Raw genomic sequence first — 20,388 nt, 5'->3', positions numbered from 1 at the left:
ACTTTAATGTAGATGTACGTTTAACGAGCAAGTGATACTTGTGCACGAGGGAGTCGATTCCTTTCTACTCTATCGAAATCTGATCGTACAAATATACTAATTGTTACGGTACAGACTTGTATTAAACCAATGTTGAGCGGAAAATGGAACAGTGTCCTTTCGATTCGATCGATGCCGTATTACGATGTATAGGATTTTGAAAACGCTATTAACGATGATGCTCATGCTCCTCGAATATGAGCATTAATCTTCTACCTACGCTCTGCTCGATCGATCCATCAGGTCTTTCTATAACCGCGTTTCTCGCAAAATTTCTCTTCCTTTGAACGCATTTGAAATCTTCTCGTAGAGAAATATTTCGAGATACACAATCATGTCTCGCTTAATGCTGTGCAATCTTGGCAATACCTCCGCAGCTGGAAATGATACGAATAACAACGCTAATACGAACAGTAGCATGGAAGATGAAGATTATTATCCGCTGCCAACTATTTATCGGTAAGCACTCGTTTATCGTTTCGATAACTCTTCGCTTTTCGTTTCTTTTCTTTTCTTTTCTCGCCTTCCCATCCTCCTTCTCGAAACAACGTCGATATCTACATATTATGTACACGATAGTTGCATCGAGATCCCTGAAGTCTCGAATAATTATCGCAGTGCATACGTATGTACCTATTTCGTTTCTACGATAACGAAATGTGCAATCGCATCTGTCTCGTATTGAGATGTTTGCGTACTACTTACGTCGTCGTGCCTACCTCTTGTTTCAAAGAGAACAAAGAGAATGAAATCATTATGCGATGCGATAATCACCGAGATCAAGACCGAGTACGCAGTCTTTACTCGCTATGACTTCGCCGCTCGTTATACCAGCAACGACACTATAGAATTAAGATGAACGTTTCGTTCGATTAAAACGATTGATGCGTAATTACGACTCCTTTCTAGTTATTCGAAAATGAAAGAAAGACTGAAAGAAAACGGAAAAATAGTTCAAAGAAATAGCAGAAATAGCGGCAAGTTTATAGCGAGCAGATACTATCGTTATTATAATTGTCACAGAAGCATTACCATCGATAGAGCGATAGGTAAATGGTATCTCTATTTCTTTATTTTGACAATTATTCACTTTTTCATTTTAAAAAGTCTATTTGTTTCGTTATGTCCGTACGCCTGTGTGTATGTAAGTACACACGAAGTGGAAGCCAATTTCACAACTTTTAGAGGAAAACAATTTCTTTCTTACTTGCGAATACTAATATCTCTACTACATCTACGTACATGTAACGTTGTGCGAATTAACTTTTACACGATAAACGCTCTTTAACGTAAACTAATATTAACTTACCTAACACTCGTTAAGGAACTTTTTTTTTTATTTATTTGCAGTCTATACTCGATACGAATATCTGTAGGTAAACGTGGACTTTAACGAGAAAGATATGCGACAAACTTATAGTTAGAAAGGTCTGCGTCGTTGTATCGAGCAATTCATCGATCGTAGCCTATTAATACATTGCATATTTTATATGCGCAGCTGCCGTGCACCTATAGCAAGTCTGGATTGTATGGAAGAATTCAACGGTGGTAGCGGTGGTGGTGGTGGTGGTGGTGGTGCTGGTGCTGGTGGTGGTGGTGCTGGTGCTGGTGGTGGTGGTGGCGGTGGTGGCGTCGGTGGCGGTGGCGGCGGCGGTGGTGGCGGTGGCGTGGATACTGGTGTGCATTGCAGCAATACTGCTGGAACGAAGGAACAGCTACTGACTAACTGCATTGCCGCACAAGCGCAACGCTTACAGCATCCTTCGCCAGGTATTCGCTACCGCAACTTGGGCAAAAGCGGTCTACGTGTTTCCAATGTTGGATTAGGTACGCTGAATGTTTTCCCCCACTTTTGTAGAATCAAACAGAATCACGGTTACCCATTCGTTTCGTTTCGTTTCGTTTCGTTTCGTTTCGTTTCGTTTCGTTTCGTTTCGTTTCGTTTCGTTTCGTTTTACACCTGCACCTATGTACCTATATGTGTATTTACCTCCTAAATATAATACTTCTCCAATTGTACGTCATACGTACCTGCTACACCTACTTACCCAGCTACTCACGAATCAAAACGAATCGTGAACCTAACGTTTTTCCCACGTTCCAGCGATAATCATACCCTCGCGCATTTTACCTTCTACATTTTTATCTACTTACATCGCTCTTTCCTTCGTTCTTTTGCGGGTGTACATATCCATATCCACATCCATAAATGCTTCGTTTTACATTGTGTTCTACCACTTGTAGGTATAGGTATGCATGTCAGCTTTTTTTATGTGCGTTTACGTCGTAACAAGGTCAGAGTTGACAAGGGATCATACAGAAATACCAAGGGCTAAGGGCCTAGAAACTATAATAATAACAAGTTACTTCGGCGCCGTCGTTTGATGTTGCAAGTTGAGTTTTGTAGAAATCCTAACGTCGATCTGCAACAGGTATACCGCGATTTGAAGCATTGGTTTAGAAAATTGATTTATTTCATATGCATATACCTACGTCTTCGCGTGTCGCTTTATGCGAATAAGAACGATCGAACACGGAAAAGAAAAGAAAACATAAAGATAGAGAAGAAAGGGACGTGTACAGCGAGAAAAGTACGGTAAATGGCAAGGAAGAAACGAAAGAGATATCCTATGTATAAACGGACAACGGTGTATGGCAAAAATGGTAAATAAAAACGACACGTGTTGGAAGAGAAAAAGTAATGTCAGAATGTGTGCTTTAGCGGAAGTAAATAGTAAGACATTTTGAAGATAATTGTATCGATCAAGTCGTAAAAGAATAGTATCGAGCGCATTGTCGAGCTGTGTCCATCTTGCATAACGGAACAGTGGAGCAGGTACTTAGAAACGAACGCAAGCTGTCGAAATCGGGACGCTGCGATCGTTGAAGAGATTGGAAAATTGTCTTTGTACGCATTTGTTGCGAGAAAAGAGGTCGTTTAATAATGTTACTTTACACGTGTAGGTACATGGACGACTTTCGGCATAGGAGGTTGCAGTAGCGAGGAAGCAGCCGAGGCTGTAGTCGCCCTTGCCTACGATAGTGGAATAAACGTGTTCGATCTGAGCGAAGCCCACAGTGGTCACAGAGCGGAAATCCAGTTTGGACGAATTTTATTACGACGTGCTTGGAATCGTTCGAGCTACGTCGTTACCACCAAGATATATTGGAACACCAAGTAAGTACGACTACATAAAAATTTATATTTCGTATCTATGTATGTATATGTATGTAAAAGGTAATGGGACTTTGATCGAGGTTCTAAGAAACGAAAATTGAACGAATGATCGTTAATATAATGTGTCCAAGCGACGGGGTGGTTAATATAATATAGCGCAGGTATATCAAACATACTAATAGAAATGAAACTTCCATAGAGCGGAGGGTCGTGGATTATCGCGCAAGCACATCATTGAATCGGTGCAAGCGTCTTTGGTTAGGCTGCAACTCTCCTATATCGACATAGTAATGATTCACAAAGTCGATCCAATGTGCCCAATGGAAGGTTTGTTCTTCGATCACAAAATTACACTAATTACCTAATCATTTATACGTACACGTTCCAGACGTTTATGCACGATCTTTCTTCTATTTTTCATTTTGTTATCCATTTCTTTCTCTTTCTTTTCTTTTCATCCTTCTCTTTCTCTTTCAGAAATAGTACGCGCTATGAATTACGTGATAAGCAAAGGATGGGTAATGTACTGGGGAACATCTCGATGGACTCCTGTCGAGATTATGGAAGCTTACTCGAATTGTCGTCAATTTAACTGTGTCACACCGATTGTAGAACAAGCCGAGTATCACTTATTTTACAGGGAAAAGCCAGAACTTTATATGCCGGAGTTGTACAACAAAATTGGTAATTGATGCAGCACTTTTTTTTAACGACATCGAATAGCGACACTCGGTGCAGTATTGAAAAATCCAACAGTCCTCCGCTAAGATAATTTGTCGTTGCAGGAGTTGGTCTGATGACATGGTCAACGGTTACCATTGGCATGGTTTCTGCGAAACCGGAAGACTATGGAGTCTCTTTTTTATCGAGATCGTCTTACAAGGTAACTCGCATTGAAATATTTGTAGAGTCGACAGCGATAACAGAATTTAAGCGTAACGCGCATTGCGAATAACATAGCAAGGAAAAGAGCGGAGAGTTTTTCCTGACAAATAACAATAACGTAACGATTACATTCGCAGAATAAATATTCGTCGTTCAGTTGGACGGAGGATGAAACGCAGTCCTTGTACAAAGAGGTAGGTGTTTAAATACCTACCTACTTATTCCGTATCGCATACCGTAATAAGTAGGCAGTGAGCAGGAAGAACGCATAGGTTTCCGAATACGTAGCAATTTGTAGTACTGGCGGGTTTTCTTCCGCGTGTTTCAGCAGGAATATGGCTGGAAAGAGAAATCTGCAGATGACGAGACACGAAAATATTCGGACAAATTGCGAGACGTTTGTGCTCTCGCCGAACGACTCGGTTGCTCTTTTGGACAACTAGCCATTGCATGGTCCCTAAAGAATGAAAGTGTTCAGTGCCTTCTCCTCGGTGCATCAAATATAGATCAACTGTACGAGAGTCTGCAAAGCTTGCAGGTACGTATGTAACTCGTATAAAATATCGTAACTATGCGTCTTGATTGGTAAAGCGAAACCTCTTGATTCAACTGTTTTCTTGCAGCTAATTCCAAAATTGAATGCTAACATAATGAACGAAATCGAAAGAATTCTTGACAACAAACCCTCACGACCTCCGATGATCTCCACCTTGGCACTCAGATGACAATCAATTTGCCCCCACGGAAGTGGTGGGGGCTCCTTAGAAGATGGAGGTAGTCCAAAGAGCGAAGGTGCTAATAGCCAAGATCAAGAGCAAACCAAAGAACTAACCGGCAAATTACCTTTTTGCGAGATACAATGAAAACGAATTAACACCTTCACGTACGTTGACACTTACCTTTTGATCTTGATCGAATCGATTTGGATTAGGCAGAACCAAACACGAGCAATTCCAAAGAAAAGAAACCGAGCCAGAAAGGAATAACCCGAGGATATCTGCCTTCGCGTTACTTGCTTTTCAACAGCTGTCGGTGTGAACGTTTATGCAGAAAAGAATCGACGACAATACTTATGGTTACGATTACGACTACGACTGCATTTATACAAACACATTCGATAAGTAATGACAAGTTGCGGGTATACAACAGATGTGATCGTCACTCACGCATACCGGATATATAACCGATATATACCGTTTTGCGACTTTCTTTTCAGATAACGTACATACATACATGCATACATGCACGCGCGCGCGCGCGCACACACACATACATAGATACATACATACACACGCGCGCACACATACATACATAGATACATACATACATACATACATACGTACGTACAATGAAGAGAAGGGACAAGAATGATGCTACGCGCGATTCGAGTATCGCGTTGCACTTGTACTTGTTCGTCGAAAAGAAACGATCTATCGAGATTTTCTACAAGTCTACGAGTTGAATCTTCACCCACGGTTCACTAAAGTCAAGTGTTCATTCAAGCTATACATATACATATAGTATGATGTAGCGCCTTCGTTGCGGCTGTAGAGAACGCTATATCACTGTACCTATTGTATACATACATACGTTCCTCAACTCTGGAAAATTCACTCTGCCGTTTATTGCCATTTACCACTCGAAACTCCAGACACGCTAAATTTGTTCTAGCGTACACGTTCTTGTTCACGTGCGAAGATAACCATTGTCCGAAATCGAATGGCACATTTCATTACTGCGTTCACCATGTGCGCGAAGCAACGAAGAATGATTTCAAGGTGTGGCATCGCGTCCCGTCGCGTCGCGACGAGTCAAGTTCAATTTCTTTCATATTTGTTCGAAAATGCATGTGTCGTCTACGATTTCTCTTTGATGATAATGTTAATGCGAACGTTTATCGTCGCACTTTTCCATCTCGTATCAAAAACATTTGATAGATCGTTTTTCCATGTACATAAGCACGTATGTATAGGTTTTGACGTGCCGTTCGTTATCGAAGATTGAGCAGCCAGTGAGTTAACTAGCTGGGAGGTTTGTCGCGCAACTACGTAGATAGATTACCTACGTAGACGGATAGATAGGTAAGTAGATAGCTACGCGTAGTCGAGGTTCATAGATAAGTATGTATGTACATAAGTAGATAGAGATAGGAAAGTATTAACGGTGGTAAGTGAAAAGAATGAGGCTGTACGTGAAACGGATAAATAGGAGTTATAACACAGCTATACATAAAGGGAATGAACGAATGGATAGCCAGGATAGTGTATATGAACATGTGAATTTCAGGAATTGTAAGTTTGAAATTCATCGATCGTACTGCTCTATCATCGTGTTACTCTACACTTATTTTTCGTATCGTCGTTTTTGTTTGTGAGCGTTTCTTTAAACGAGAACCGTCCTTACAGCAACCACGGTGCTGCGACACGTTTCGAGAAATCATCGGAATCGCTTACAAATATACACACATATACATTACGTACGTATGTAGTACGTACGTATCATTGCCGCACCGATTCGAATTTCAACTGAACGGCTTAAATTATAATGCGATAACCAGCGATTTATGTATTTACTACAAATCTTTCGTGAATCTTGAATCGGTGAACGGGCGAGGGGAATGGGGGGGGGGGGGGGGGGGGGGGGGGTGTAGAAAAACCGCGAGATGTGGAAGGAAGGAAGAAAGGAAGGAAGATAAAGAAGAAGAATATGAATGAAAATCAGTCAATGGTTAAACCTTCGAAGACAAGCGAAGAAGATTAAATAACTTTGAAGAATTTCGACGACTGATAATCGTACGATTGTAATTACGCCCGACTTCTTATATAGCAGGCGCGTGTCGCACAATGGATAAAATCTCGTCGAAACTATCTCGGATAATCCGATCGAAGTAAATGTCGACAGTAACCGATATTAAATGCGCATTACGTCCCAGTTGGACAAATTACTAATTCGCATGTCGCTGTGCTGCGTTACCGTTACAGTCGATACAATTTTCCACCAAAATTTTTATCAAAATGACGACAATGTGACGATAATACATACTTGCAAGTATGCAGTGTACAAGTATCGTTTATCATGTAAAGATGACGGAAAACCACGAAAAGCTATACGAGAGTTGAAAGGACAAAACGATTGAAAGAAATTAAACTGCTAAAACGTCGAGCGTTTTGTCGTTTGGTTATTGGTCCCGAAACGAACTTTGATTCGAATCAATGAAACCGTATTAACCGTCTTTTCTTCTCGTATCGATAATAATCTATTATATGTAATCTACTATGAACTAGGAATAATGAGAAAAGTGCTAAATGGAAGAGAGAAAAAGATGGAAGAAAAAAAGAGACGTAGCCCGAGGTAGGAAGAACCTAGTAAAGTAATAGATTTAATTGTGATAATACAAACATGTTACAAACATCTGCATTACCGTTTGGCGAACGGTGAATTCTCCGATTCCAATTCGCTGTGAATCTCTGTGACGAAAGGAAACGGAGTCCGTAAATTGACTTTCGAACGCTACCGCTGCATATTTGATCATCGGTTATCTTATCTAACGAAAGACATACGTGTTATTAACTGATTACCGTCTATCGTTTACGCGATTGATTGTTATCACACAAGTGTCGCAGGAAAGCACGTAAGCAATAGTCAACAGTAATCAATCGCAATAAAGTGCGATGGACGATCGATTGAAATCGCATAGAGTTTAGACACAGTTTACCGGATCGCATATCGATAGCCGAATTACACGCATACATTCCGTATTATTTATTATCTGTATAGTAATTCTTGTGTGCTTTCCCATTTGTACATTATCAAACTTCGTACGCATCTATTTACCGATACGTACGTAACACATATGCATGAATGTAGAACGATTCGCATATTGGTGGGACCATAGGCTTAAAATGGGACCGACCTCGTTCTTCTCTATTTTTTCTGCTGCAGGCGGCATGGCGCATACGGCGCGTATGTATATCAATGCAAGATCCTCGTTAATCACGCCGTCCAAACGATGCTTTAACAAACGAATAGGTCCGTTTCTATATCATCGTTGCAATAATACTGGCAATTGCGATAATACTTGCCATGTACCATCTCCTCCCCCCTTTTTTCTTCGTTTTCAAACGAAAACTCTTCCGTTGTCTTTTGCATCTGCTTAAGTACTTATATCGAAGGAGCCTATCTCGTGCACGAAAGCTATTTCGGAAACGGATAAGAAAGTAGGACAGATCGTTTAAATACGTTTCATCTTTTTCTACCCATGCGTTCTTGATCTTAATCATCGTAAGATTATCAATCAACGCGATTTACGTGCTCTCATCGTTTGATGATTGTCCGATTCTCACGCTGAAATATTCCTTTCTAATCAAGGTGCACTCGCCAAATGCAAAAATAAATTATTCTTTATTGAGAAGATAGACCTCGATGAAATTGAACCTTATAACGGATATTGATAGGTGTATGGCCTGCTCCTCGTTCGTAATTATGTTTTCTAAACTGTGAGAATTAAGCAAAAGTGATGCGAATTGTTTATTTTCCCTGTTACCCTTCCCCTGTTTTGTCTAACAAATAGTATCGAACTGACTCAACCGTGCGTCGTTTCACCGCTTCGATCACCACGCTCCGCTCGACTGATGCGAGCATTTCCTTTGGCAGCGTGCAAATACTAGGTGTACATGTACGTACATACATGCGTGCCAGTGAACATTTTTACAATATGTATATAGAATAAACGAACACGCGCTATATTCATGCGCAATCACGGAAGGAAGAAGACCGGCCTCCTGTTTTACATGTACGCAACGTTTAATCTGAATCTTCGCTTGGAGTATGTAAACTGTTCTTCCTTTACCGACTACATGCCATCGTGCCATACGTGCTTGCTGACGATTGCACGCTTACTTTGGTAAAAAAGTACTGAACGAGAACACAGTAGGATAAAGTAGGTGCGTAGTAATATGGAATGTGTATGCTCGTTACTGTTCGCACATAGGAGGATTAACGAAGAAGAAAACGTTTAGTTCGACAAGAATGGCAAACACTAAAAATATCGTGTATAACAAAAGGCAAATGAATCCTACTTTCTTGTTCAACTTAAAATGAAACATTGCTATCACAGCGTAAAGAATAATCGTGCACGCAATCATCGAAAGTACACTGTAAGACAAAGCTCCCGAAACGATCTTCACGTTTCCTTGCATCAGACATTTTATTGTCCATGGTAAACCGAGACAGAGTAAAATGTCAAGAATATTTGCTCCTAACGTGTTGCTCATCGCCATGTTTCCGTCACCTATGTACATGTCAGAGGACTCGTTGAACGATCAACAAACTTACTTCCACCATGATCGACTAGACTAGGTAGGTACTAAATAGGTGATGATATCGAACGAAACGAGAAAGAAGATGTGAGAGAAAGAAAGTTACCTTGTTTCGACAAAATTATGATAGATGCGACTTCTGGCATATTTCCACCGGCAGCCAAAAATGTGATACCCATTATGGAATCTGGTATTCCTATAGTGTCACCGATCACCGTCATCATCCAAGAGACTAAGTAGGAGGCTATCGCGATCCAAATCACGCACATTACGAACGTTACTGGATACCAATTCGACAATCGTTCGCGTCTAACATCCGGTATCGTTACGAAAAGTAAAAACTTCAAAGGCCATATCAAGACGAACCAAAATTTCCCAATGTTTGTCCTCTCCCTTGGCCATGCGAACAAATTTCCTGTAAACAAAGGAGAACGGATCTCTTCGACTCTTTTCTTCAACATCTTCGTTGCGTTAGAAACAAAGGACGATATACCCATGTAATATGTAGGTAGATGCATAGATGTCTATTTACCTACGTAGATAAAAAAACCAAGTACCTGACTTTTCCTCTTCCGCCCGTTCTTTTGAATTCCCAAAACTTTCTCCATTATTTGTATCAGTCTGCTGCCATTGCGATCCGTCAACATTCGAATTCCCCGTTGATTCAGTGACCGCGTTGCTACAGTTATTCGTCTTATACGACCCTTCGACCGACGATTTCTCGTCAATGCTGGAAACTAATTGGTCAGGGATACTTAGTTGCGTTATCTTTCGTTTGCTTTCTCTTCTCTGCCTTTTTCGTGTTCAAATTAGAAAACTGTTTAGAAGATTAGAAGAAAGGAGTTGGAAGAAAATGAATCAAGCTGCTTACGTTTTGCTGTGGAAATGGTGTGTCCATTGGAAGAGAAACAAGCAATTTTACCGCAACAGAGTGCGATTCGTCTACTACTGAACAATAAAAATAGGTAAATAACAAGCAACACCAGTAGAATTGTAGCTTCGTACCATACGATTATTCTATCCCACGTCACTATTACTAACGTTCCAACGGAAATCACATACATCGTACAATCTCGTGATAATATTCGCCATTCTAATGGTATTGCCTGTTAGAAATGATAAGAAAATTAAGGAAAAAAAAGAAAGCGTTTGAACGATGCGTCGGTGTTTCGACTAATTCTATTGTAAGTATTAAGAAAATAAGTATGTACGAAAGGTAAAGGGGAAAGCATCGCACAGCAGAGAATGAATAAAATCAAAATCGAGGACTGATATTTCGTTGATTATAATCGGTATAAGAAGAGTGGGCGTATGTATGTATGTATGTATGTACTTACATCGATGAACGAGAATTGCATGGTCTTTCCTTTAAATTCAAACGTATTTTCACAATGACAAGCCGATAGATGATGATTATTAACGACTATAAATCCGTATTTCCAATGTTTGTGCGCCGACATGTGTACATACATACATACGTACAATACATTTGGTACATTTGTTACTTACGTGAAGAGCCATTAATGCTCCACAAGCAGGAGTTGCAAACGTGTCAAATACAGCGCTACCGACAGCCGTACCGACTCCAAGATCCGATTCGGTTAGAAATGTCCCAATTATGTTTACGAATAGTTCAGGAAAACAGCTGGCCATTGCAAGAAATGTTGCTCCGGCGACGTCGGTGCTTATATTCATAGCAATGCATATGAAATCAAGCGATGGTAAAAGATAATCGTGGCAAACCATTGCTGTCAACACGAAACAATAGAAACCGAGAAACGCGTGCAATATCACAGCTCCGTATCGGCGTTGTTCATACGTGAAGAAATCTGTAGGAAAATCCTCGATCGAACGTGGAGTACAATTTGTTATTTCCTTCTTTTGCTCCGATTGCTCTGACTCGGTCATAAAATATTGTATTTTTTCATTTTCGACTCGGTACGAAAAGTTGTATCTTAACGGTCTTGCGTAATTACTATTATTGTACGGTGGAAGTATGCTGCTCGGCAAATGATCGTTCAGAAACAGCTCTAAAATGTAAAACAGTTAACTGTTTCAACGGATCGATGAAATGAAACTACATAATATGCGTATACATAATGCGAAGAAAAATAAAATGAGATAAAAAGAATACGCTGAATGTTAATAATGAAGGACAGCCGCAAATAATATCGTTGGATTATGCCACATTTCGTATCGAAATAAACTACTGCGCTACCATACAAATTCCTATCTTATCTCGTATTATTTACACTATCGATCTCTTCGTCTATGTATGTAAATGGGGAAAGGGATAAAAAAAAGTAGAATAATATTATAAATATGCATTTATATATCATTTCAATTACTGAAGTTTAGCACTCACCGTTCGCGAGGAGCGCGTAAGTACCCGAAAAGCACATTGATAACGCAACGATCCACAAAATACATTTGGAAAATCGTACGTATATACTCATGTTGGAACGGATTAGGATTTATAAAATATCGAACTTCGATCCGAGTACTTTAGTCAAATACGTTCTACTACTTCTTAAGAAGCAGTTTGCGCATTTATGGTACATTCAACTGATTACGCTCCCTTCCTAACGACTATCCACGCGTCGCTATTATCTACTTGACCATCGTCGATATAATCACCAACACGTTGATAACAATAACGAAATCAGATTTTAAAAATTTTTACACGAGACTACCACACGCCTCGTAATTGATAAGCTCTTAAGCATATTGTGTTACAATTTGTCCGTTCGTTCATTTCGTGTATTAAAACGCTCTACGGTTACAGTAACAAGTTATTCAAAAGTTATTTTAGTATGTGAGCGGAATACGTTCGATTACGTGTACAATAGTTCAATTTTCACTTTAATTTGCATTCATTGATTCATCCATAGCACGTATGTCAAAAACCACAATACTCTTTGTGCCATCTTGTATAGACTCGTACACGTTTCGTAATATACAGACAGACAGACAGACAGACAGACAGACATACAGACCTGAGAGACAGACAGACAAGCAAGCAGGCAGGTCGATAAACAGCAAACAGACGAAAACACATATAGACAGATAGGAAGATAGAAAGAGAGACGTAGACGTACGCTTCGAGACACAAATGGTATACATGATTTTTGCACGTACTCGATATTTGTACCTAGCTACAGATCTACACACGTTCCGCATATGCAGCATGATGAACAATGGAATGGAACTTTCCAAAGAATAAACTAGATAAGATTCTTTGATACATTTCTCGCGATTACAAAGTTGTATTATTGAAATGAAGGGTAACGTATCCGAAATATATGAATTTTGCCGAAATTACTGAACCTTTTCGTTCTTTCTTTTTCTCTTTCTTTGCCGAGCTATGTATTGAAATGCGAAATTACGTATCAAGGTACAAGATTTCCAACACCGCTGCAAGGTAATTCGCTATCCCACGTCTTAGCACGCTTTATTATCGTCAATTACTTTACTATATCTTTCTTGGAGGACTTGTCCTTACCATACATGGCATCTAAAAATAATCCTAAAAATACTGTACATGTACCTAACCATTGTCTAAAAGTTAAACTATTACCAAATATCAGTATAGATCCTAACACAGTAAAAAACTTTCTAGTCGTAGTTATAATGGAACATGGAAGTGGACCAAATTCGGCAATGGTAAGAAATATAAAGTATTGGCCGAACGCTCCTGCTACAGAAAACGTAGCTATATGCCACATAGTAGAGGGATATCTATGTAAAAACTGAATAAATTCGAAAAATTCTCCAGAAAGTAGAATAGCGATACCGCTAAATATTACAGACCATGCATTCATGTTCAGCATCATGTGGCCCGACTTAGAATTATGTTCTGCCTTCATTCGTTCCTGCACGGCACTAGTTAAACCATCCATTGTTAACGACATTAACAACAACAGTTCTCCGAACGCTGCTTGTCCCTCTGTTTGCTTCTTTGTTGGACCAATATCTTTGTACATAAATAAAGCCACGCCAATGACGACTAAGAAGATGAACAAGTATTTCTTAACAGGATAGACCTACAAAATAAAAAGTAATGCATCGTAAATTAGGAGAGAGAAAGAGAGAGAGAGAGAGAGAGAGAGAGAGAGAGAGAGAGAGAGAGAGAGAGAGAGAGAGAGAGAGAGAGAAGAAAGCAGGAGAAAGATATATACCTTGTTCCCTAGCAAAACTCCAAGCACCATCACAGGAATTGGTTTACCAGCTTTTCCAATTACTTGTGTTGGATAACTGACAAACTGAAGGGCCATGTTACTGCATACCATTGCTAGTAAATACGTGAGAGCAGATATCGCATAATACGTCGTCGGAGTAGTATCCTCGCCTTGTTTCATGATCGTCAACAAACCGGTCTTAGCGAATAGATAATTAATTAAACATTGAAAAAAGACTAATGTGAACATGTACGTGAACTTTTCACTGTTATTTTCATCTCCGTATTGTCCACGCGTTATTTTTTCCTGCAGTATGCCAAAATAAAAATAACATATAAAAATACCGACAGCACAAAGCAATAACTTGGAACGTTTCGAGGAAGCCATCGTAAATAAACACGCGTGGTGTATTAGACTAGTCACTATTTTTACTGTTCCAGTATTGTTTCGTTTCTAAATCGTGATATCACAACGACAATATCAATAGCGAGAACTTTCGAAACATCGTTCGTGAAATATACCCAAACAGAGCAGGGTTAGTACGTGGCAATTTACGGTAGGTTATGTTCCACGCGAATCACACGCGCCCACATCAAACGTTCACGACCATTGATGACGTATAGAACATAGACACATTACCTACTGTATTTTTTTATCCCCGGAGTACCCGGAGAGCTAACCCTTGTACATTTACCGTTTACCATTTATCATGTACAATATTGTTTCAGCTTTAGTACTTCTCGATTCTTCAAATTCAACGATATTGCACTAGGACCGTAAAGCCACGATCGGAAAAACAGTTTCGAACGTTGTGTGTGAAATTTATTAAATACCTGATCACTTACTCGCGTTTTGCACGAGCTGAAAACTCTTCTAATTTAATGCGTTTCAGCGACCTATGTGGCCGCTTTAAGAATTTTGTTCTTCGTACATGCTGAATTAATTTAACTTATACTTTTACTTATAGTCATTCGGTAGTTTCCGTTTTGTACGTTTTATAATTTGCCGCGGCACGGTATAGATGGCTAAGCTGGGTGTACGTAACATACATACGTATGTACCTCGCATATCCTACAAGTATGTACTATACTTACCTCGCATCTGCAATTCACTACAGTTGCAGTTTAGGCTTCGGCTCCGTTCTTTGCGTCTGTGAGGAAAACGAGGAAAACAGACGCGTAGAAAGATAACTAAACTCCGATTTTTCTGTTGCCACCGCAGACGAAACGTAAAATAGATTATATCTATGTACGTCTACCTATCTTATCCGATCTTACCTTCGTTCATTCGTTTTATTGACATTGATTAGTATCGTCTGCCACTCAGGCATTCGTTGTGTTAAATCATTAATTCTGTAGTGCTCGTATGTATCTATTATTAACGATAATTACTTATTCGCCATTGTTGTTACTGATCGATTGTAATTAGTTTGTCAGTTTTTCCTGGAAAATAGATTCAGTCGCAAAATGAAGAATTTGATGCTGTCGATTCTAAAGACTAGGTTAATAGCGCCATTTATTTATGCAAATATGATGTTTACGTTTTGTTGGTCTGACACGGCGGGAAGCTTTGAATCTTGTCAATGTGGTCGTGATTCGAACAGAGAGACAATGTACAAGGAACGAGCATCTGACTTTTGTTTATCGAACGATGTTTCCCACTTGTACGAAGCGAGAGATATTAATGATCTAAAGATAGATCGTCTAAAAAATATGGTAAAAATAGAAGCAGCTACCTTCACGATCGGAACAAATGATCCGGTTTTCGTTGCTGACGGTGAAGGTCCAAAACGACAAGTATATCTCGATAGTTATTATATGGACGAGTTGGAAGTAAGTAATCGCGAGTTTTCGATATTTGTCAATGCGACCGACTACCGAACGGAAGCTGAAACATTCGGAGATTCGTTTGTGTTCGGAGGCTTATTAAAAGAAGAATTTCAAGCAAATCTGCCAATTGCCGTCGCTCGAGCTCCTTGGTGGTTACAAATAAAAAATGCGAATTGGCAACACCCAGAGGGGTCTAATTCCGACATCATGCGTACGTATTTACGTGTATATATATATATATATATATATATATATATATATATATATATATATATATATATATGTATGTGTACATATATACATACAATAGATTCTTTCGATTGAAATATCAGTCATTCTCGGTCGCAAACGATGAATGACAATATCGTTGATTCAGATAGAATGGATCATCCTGTCGTTCATGTATCGTGGAACGATGCGGTAGCGTATTGCAAATGGTTAGGTAAAAGATTGCCTACCGAAGCAGAGTGGGAAGCAGCATGTCGTGGTGGATTATCGGACAGGTTGTATCCATGGGGTAATAAGTTGATGCCGAAGGATCAATATAGGTAAAAAAAAAACAAGTGTGAAACTTGATCGAATCATGATACGTAAAGCAGTGCGTCGATCACGTGACTAAATCACTAATTTCTCAATATGTATAATGCAACGAAATGAAATGATTTTAGAGCAAACATATGGCAGGGTGATTTTCCAAATAATAATTCTAAAGACGACGGCTATGAAGCTACTTCACCAGTTACAGCATTTCCCCCGAACAAATATGGATTGCGTAATATGGTAGGAAACGTTTGGGAATGGACGTCTGATTGGTGGACGGTTCAGGCGACACAGCGTGGCGGATACATGAATCCTGTATGCACTTACCTACCGTAGCATATGCATATCGTACACACATTATGTATGGTACACTGGTATGCGACCGTAGCACGACCATAAAACTTGGCGCACTATGCGATTTACCAGTAGTAATTCTGTCATTCTGTATTTTCGTAATCGATCTATACTTCCTATACATCGCATATATATAATAGCGTCTTATTTATAGAAATAAGTTCTTCTATTTCCTTCTTTTTCACCTTTCCTTTCGCAATATTTTTTTAATACGTAATAATATGTTTTTAGACCGGTCCGTCTCATGGAACAGACAAAGTGAAGAAAGGGGGTTCCTATCTTTGTCACAAAAGCTATTGCTTCAGGTACAGATGTGCTGCGCGAAGTCAAAATACTCCTGACACATCGGCTGGAAATCTTGGATTTAGATGTGCTTTGTCTGCGTGACTTTCATTACAAAAATATGACTCCTTTTTCAAGTACAAGAGTAATTGCATATTTCTCGTTTTATATTCTTTACCTTTCTCGAAATTATTTTACCTTATTTATTTTGGAAATAATACGATTTCTATGTTATTTGTCGGGCGTTCCATTGCATTACGATTTTTTTCAAATGGTTGAAAAAATAATGTCGTAACATCACTATTATGAATTTTATGATATACATAGAATTGTTGATTCATTATTGTTTATTGATTTAAAAAATGTTCGGGAGAGGGGCGAACACTGGCTTGCGTGTATGAATACAATACAGTCATGTCAGCATTTAAACGGTTATGTATATACTTGTAATCTCGTTGTGACATTTTTTACCGGTACACCTCCCTTGCCGACGTTTTAGAACACGAAGAAGCTCGTACCGTACCAGGCATGCTGGACCAGAATCCAATGAATTAACGAGAACACTAATGTACTTACAATTAGTATGTGTATACGTATATATGTACTTTCATTGCACGTATGTGCATATTTCGGGTTTATTCGACTCTTATCGTGACATTTACCGATTTCTTTGTCGCCTCGGTTAGTTTAAAATCGTCGCATCGGGCGTCGGGCGTTGTCGGGCGTCGGCTTGTGATGGACGTAACGTAGTAACGTTAAAATTTGACGCGAGCGTATAGCCAAGGATTCATATCTATGAGTACTCGTGTTTTCAAACTCGAAAAATATATCGTTTTTAATTCCCCCGTGCAATTGCAGTTATCTAGACAATTCAGTTTGGTACAGTATTGCGGATAGTATTCGATGCAAACGATATTGTGAAATACTTCCGGTGAAAAGGCCAAAAGCGACATTCTTATGACTTAACCTATTTCCAAAGCATTGCAATAATTAAATACGTACATACGTATAAGAGTGGTAAACGATGTTTGAATCGAGTAGATGTACAACTCTACGGATGATGAAGCGATTAAGAGCATAAGAAGATACGATTGAAGTTCAAGGAAACACAAAAGTCGAAGTTGACTGGAATTGCACAGATTTGAATTACTACGCTCGATTAAGAGAAAAGAGAGCATACTGTCAACAAAGTAGAATGAATTACGGAAAGAAATCTCCTAGTATGGGCACGCCTTCAGTGTATTCGCACGTTACTACACGTAGCAGTGCGAATTTAAGATCGTCACGATCAGTACGTAGCGTCAAAACACCATGGTATCAAAAACCAATCTTGACTCACGTTTATATATTAAACATTCAAAGAGGCGCAATGTTAACAGCGATATTTGCACTAGTAAGTTCCTGATATTACAACTTCGTTTCATTTAACAGGATCTAAGCAAATTTATTACGATCAACCTTTTTCTATAGACTTTGGCAGTTTTCACAATTGGTACCTCAATATTTGATCTATATTGTCTTTCCCAAGCTGCTCCAGGTTCAACGCACTATGGATATTATATAATATCGTACGAATTTGTCTATGTTGGTAATCGTCATGGTAAGAATAACGTATAAAACTAGAAAATTTTCAACAATTAAAATAAAGGATAAAGGAATTCTTAGGCGTACATATTTGTTTATAAAAGATTTGATTGAACATTTTATATTTCAGTTCGCAATGCTCTAATCGTGTTCGCTTTATTTTCCATGCTGGGTGGAATAGCAGTCTTTGCGACATCCTTGATGTTAATAACTGCTTTGAGAAAAGAGTACGAAAGAAAAATGGTACCCTGGCTCTATTGTTTCGCCATCTTCACTGTTTTCAGACTGTTGGCTTTTGTATTCTTCAGTATAGTGAATGACATGATATTTGCCTATAACATTGTAATGTGTCTCCTATGGACGATATTTGTTTGCTTTTCTACTTATGGATGGTTAATTGTCTATTCTTTGTACGTGGAACTATGCGATCTTACAAGACTGGAAGATTTGGCACATTTAAGAGTAAGTTTGTCGTTAAATATCTAGGAGAGTAAAATTTGATTGATTGGTCTTTATCTTTTTCTCTTTCTTGTTTTTCTTCGTTCTCCTTCTGTGAACTTCTCCACATTTCTTTTTAATTATTTTAATTATGTTATTATGAAACTTGCACAGAGTATAATGAATATGTTCAAATTTTAGATCGGTACCATGCAATCGCTTAATGCATCTACCACTCATTCTATAGCTGGTTCCCGACCGACAACACCTCATAGCGCAGTATCAACAATGCCAGCTAATTAAATATGTACATTTGAGAAGATCTTTCTTACGTTTCACTAAGTTAGGAACAAAAGAATTAGAATTGATTTATGCGACTCATGGTTTATACGTCGCTTGAAAGTGAGAACAAAATGGTTTTCAGCATACACTGGAACAATGATGCTGTCTCCTGATCCGTCCATGCGTTTTAAATTCCGCCCAAATACATACGACAGATATGTTAATATATGTACAATCTCTATTGTAGAATGCTTATATAGACAAATACCGACTATTTTCATTAACGAGAAATAAGATATTATGCCTTAGAAAATAACGAATGTCAATTACTTGTATTTACACTAATTTTTATTGTACCATTTTTCTTTTTCTAGTAAAGTTTGTATCTGTACAAAAAGTAATAATTTTTTATTTTGGTTTCGACGCAAATCTGTTTCTTTTTTCTAAGCTGCTACGTTACTACTAACACTTTCAATGTTAACATAGAATTTTCCAAAACGATTAGATTCCTTAAATTAAATGTCCCCTCAGAAAGTCTCGAATAGAAGTTAAAATTATGAGATCTATCGACATTCTAAATTTCCAAATTGTAAAGTAAATTGTAACATAAAAAATTCAACAACAGAATATATAGATATTAATAAGGAACTATAATCAGATAGTAGTCAATTTTTATTAAATAGTGACAGAATGTCGATTGTAATATAATTTGCTATTTAAATGTAATAAAGATTACGTGCATATGTGGTGTAGTAGCATAATCGAGGTTAGATGGTAATGGTAAAAAAAAAGAAAATTTAGTGAAATTAAATTCACAGAAATCTTTAATGTGTTTTTATACGATTTAATAGCAAGATCCAGTCTCTTGTTTCTATTTGAAATTGTATAGATTCTGGCGAAATTGTACCAACATTCTTCGGTAAAGATTGAATCGTCAAAGATCCGTCAGGATTGTTAACTGCTTGTTAGTCGAATCGAATTAGTTTCTCTCGGTAAACGTATTACCGTGTGAAACACAACGTATACGAAAAGAATAGTTTTTCCAAGAAAAGTTAGAAGGGCTATACCTATGGCCATGAATAGCTTTGAAAATATTCTAAAGGTAGCTGTTAGTACATACATAGCGATCGCGAGGCACATTTTTCATAAAAACCTCTTGATAAGAATCATTTGAGTGATTAACTCATTTCAGTGATCGTTTTCGTACATTACCTTTGTTCTAGAGACAAAAGATTAACGAGAAAACTCGCTGAGCTGAGCGATACGATAACTCGATTACGTATGTCGTTATCGTTTACGTTTCTATTTAATGCGATCTTACTAGAAAGTTACTAAATACTTATGTATGATGTGTATGTATGAGTATCAAATACGTACGTATGTATTGTCATATATACATACATACGTACATATAGAACATAACGGTATTTTGTCCTCTCATTGGGAAAGGAAGAATAAGGTCATCGCCTGAAATCGCTGAT

At 38.5% G+C, this 20,388-nt stretch overlaps 5 protein-coding genes across 9 annotated transcripts; 3 read left to right on the top strand and 2 right to left on the bottom strand.

Moving 5' to 3' along the window:
- The first annotated feature begins 362 nt into the window (after positions 1 to 362).
- Positions 363 to 5,715, top strand: Hk (potassium voltage-gated channel subfamily A regulatory beta subunit hyperkinetic). 2 transcript variants are annotated; one of them, XM_076389372.1, is made up of 9 exons: positions 363 to 498; positions 1,538 to 1,866; positions 3,004 to 3,217; positions 3,417 to 3,544; positions 3,695 to 3,901; positions 4,003 to 4,100; positions 4,240 to 4,296; positions 4,434 to 4,640; positions 4,726 to 5,715. In XM_076389372.1, the coding sequence occupies exons 1-9, from the start codon at positions 374 to 376 to the stop codon at positions 4,825 to 4,827; spliced, it is 1,467 nt and encodes a 488-aa protein (XP_076245487.1). In that variant the 5' UTR covers positions 363 to 373; the 3' UTR covers positions 4,828 to 5,715. The 2 variants fall into 2 exon arrangements, with proteins under 2 accessions (XP_076245487.1, XP_076245486.1); XM_076389371.1 differs by having other exon boundaries at positions 4,431 to 4,640.
- A 3,360-nt stretch (positions 5,716 to 9,075) lies between these two features.
- On the bottom strand, positions 9,076 to 11,449 carry LOC143186311 (sodium/potassium/calcium exchanger 4). The gene is made up of 6 exons (XM_076389883.1): positions 10,930 to 11,449; positions 10,292 to 10,526; positions 10,200 to 10,213; positions 9,978 to 10,157; positions 9,527 to 9,944; positions 9,076 to 9,392 (listed from the first exon to the last, which is right to left on the bottom strand). Exons 1-6 carry the CDS (start codon positions 11,326 to 11,328, stop codon positions 9,076 to 9,078), a joined length of 1,563 nt encoding a protein of 520 aa, XP_076245998.1. The 5' UTR covers positions 11,329 to 11,449.
- A 1,066-nt stretch (positions 11,450 to 12,515) lies between these two features.
- On the bottom strand, positions 12,516 to 14,191 carry Meigo (Solute carrier family 35 member B1 homolog meigo). The gene is made up of 2 exons (XM_076389382.1): positions 13,599 to 14,191; positions 12,516 to 13,463 (listed from the first exon to the last, which is right to left on the bottom strand). The coding sequence occupies exons 1-2, from the start codon at positions 13,983 to 13,985 to the stop codon at positions 12,885 to 12,887; spliced, it is 966 nt and encodes a 321-aa protein (XP_076245497.1). The 5' UTR covers positions 13,986 to 14,191; the 3' UTR covers positions 12,516 to 12,884.
- Positions 14,192 to 14,710: 519 nt separating this feature from the next.
- Positions 14,711 to 16,759, top strand: LOC143186020 (formylglycine-generating enzyme). 4 transcript variants are annotated; one of them, XM_076389379.1, is made up of 5 exons: positions 14,711 to 14,961; positions 15,052 to 15,638; positions 15,804 to 15,975; positions 16,096 to 16,282; positions 16,553 to 16,759. In XM_076389379.1, the coding sequence occupies exons 2-5, from the start codon at positions 15,065 to 15,067 to the stop codon at positions 16,706 to 16,708; spliced, it is 1,089 nt and encodes a 362-aa protein (XP_076245494.1). In that variant the 5' UTR covers positions 14,711 to 14,961; positions 15,052 to 15,064; the 3' UTR covers positions 16,709 to 16,759. The 4 variants fall into 4 exon arrangements, with proteins under 4 accessions (XP_076245494.1, XP_076245495.1, XP_076245493.1 ...); XM_076389380.1 differs by having other exon boundaries at positions 15,035 to 15,638; XM_076389378.1 differs by having other exon boundaries at positions 15,027 to 15,638.
- A 1,039-nt stretch (positions 16,760 to 17,798) lies between these two features.
- On the top strand, positions 17,799 to 19,421 carry Pasi2 (Protein pasi2). The gene is made up of 4 exons (XM_076389383.1): positions 17,799 to 17,996; positions 18,074 to 18,203; positions 18,318 to 18,649; positions 18,827 to 19,421. Exons 1-4 carry the CDS (start codon positions 17,799 to 17,801, stop codon positions 18,926 to 18,928), a joined length of 762 nt encoding a protein of 253 aa, XP_076245498.1. The 3' UTR covers positions 18,929 to 19,421.
- Positions 19,422 to 20,388: the final 967 nt, after the last annotated feature.

Source organism: Calliopsis andreniformis, chromosome 12, assembly GCF_051401765.1.
Source record: "Calliopsis andreniformis isolate RMS-2024a chromosome 12, iyCalAndr_principal, whole genome shotgun sequence".
Taxonomy (NCBI): Eukaryota; Metazoa; Arthropoda; class Insecta; order Hymenoptera; family Andrenidae; genus Calliopsis; species Calliopsis andreniformis.
Note: the sequence above shows the minus strand (reverse complement) of the source record. Positions and strands in the feature narration are given on the sequence as shown.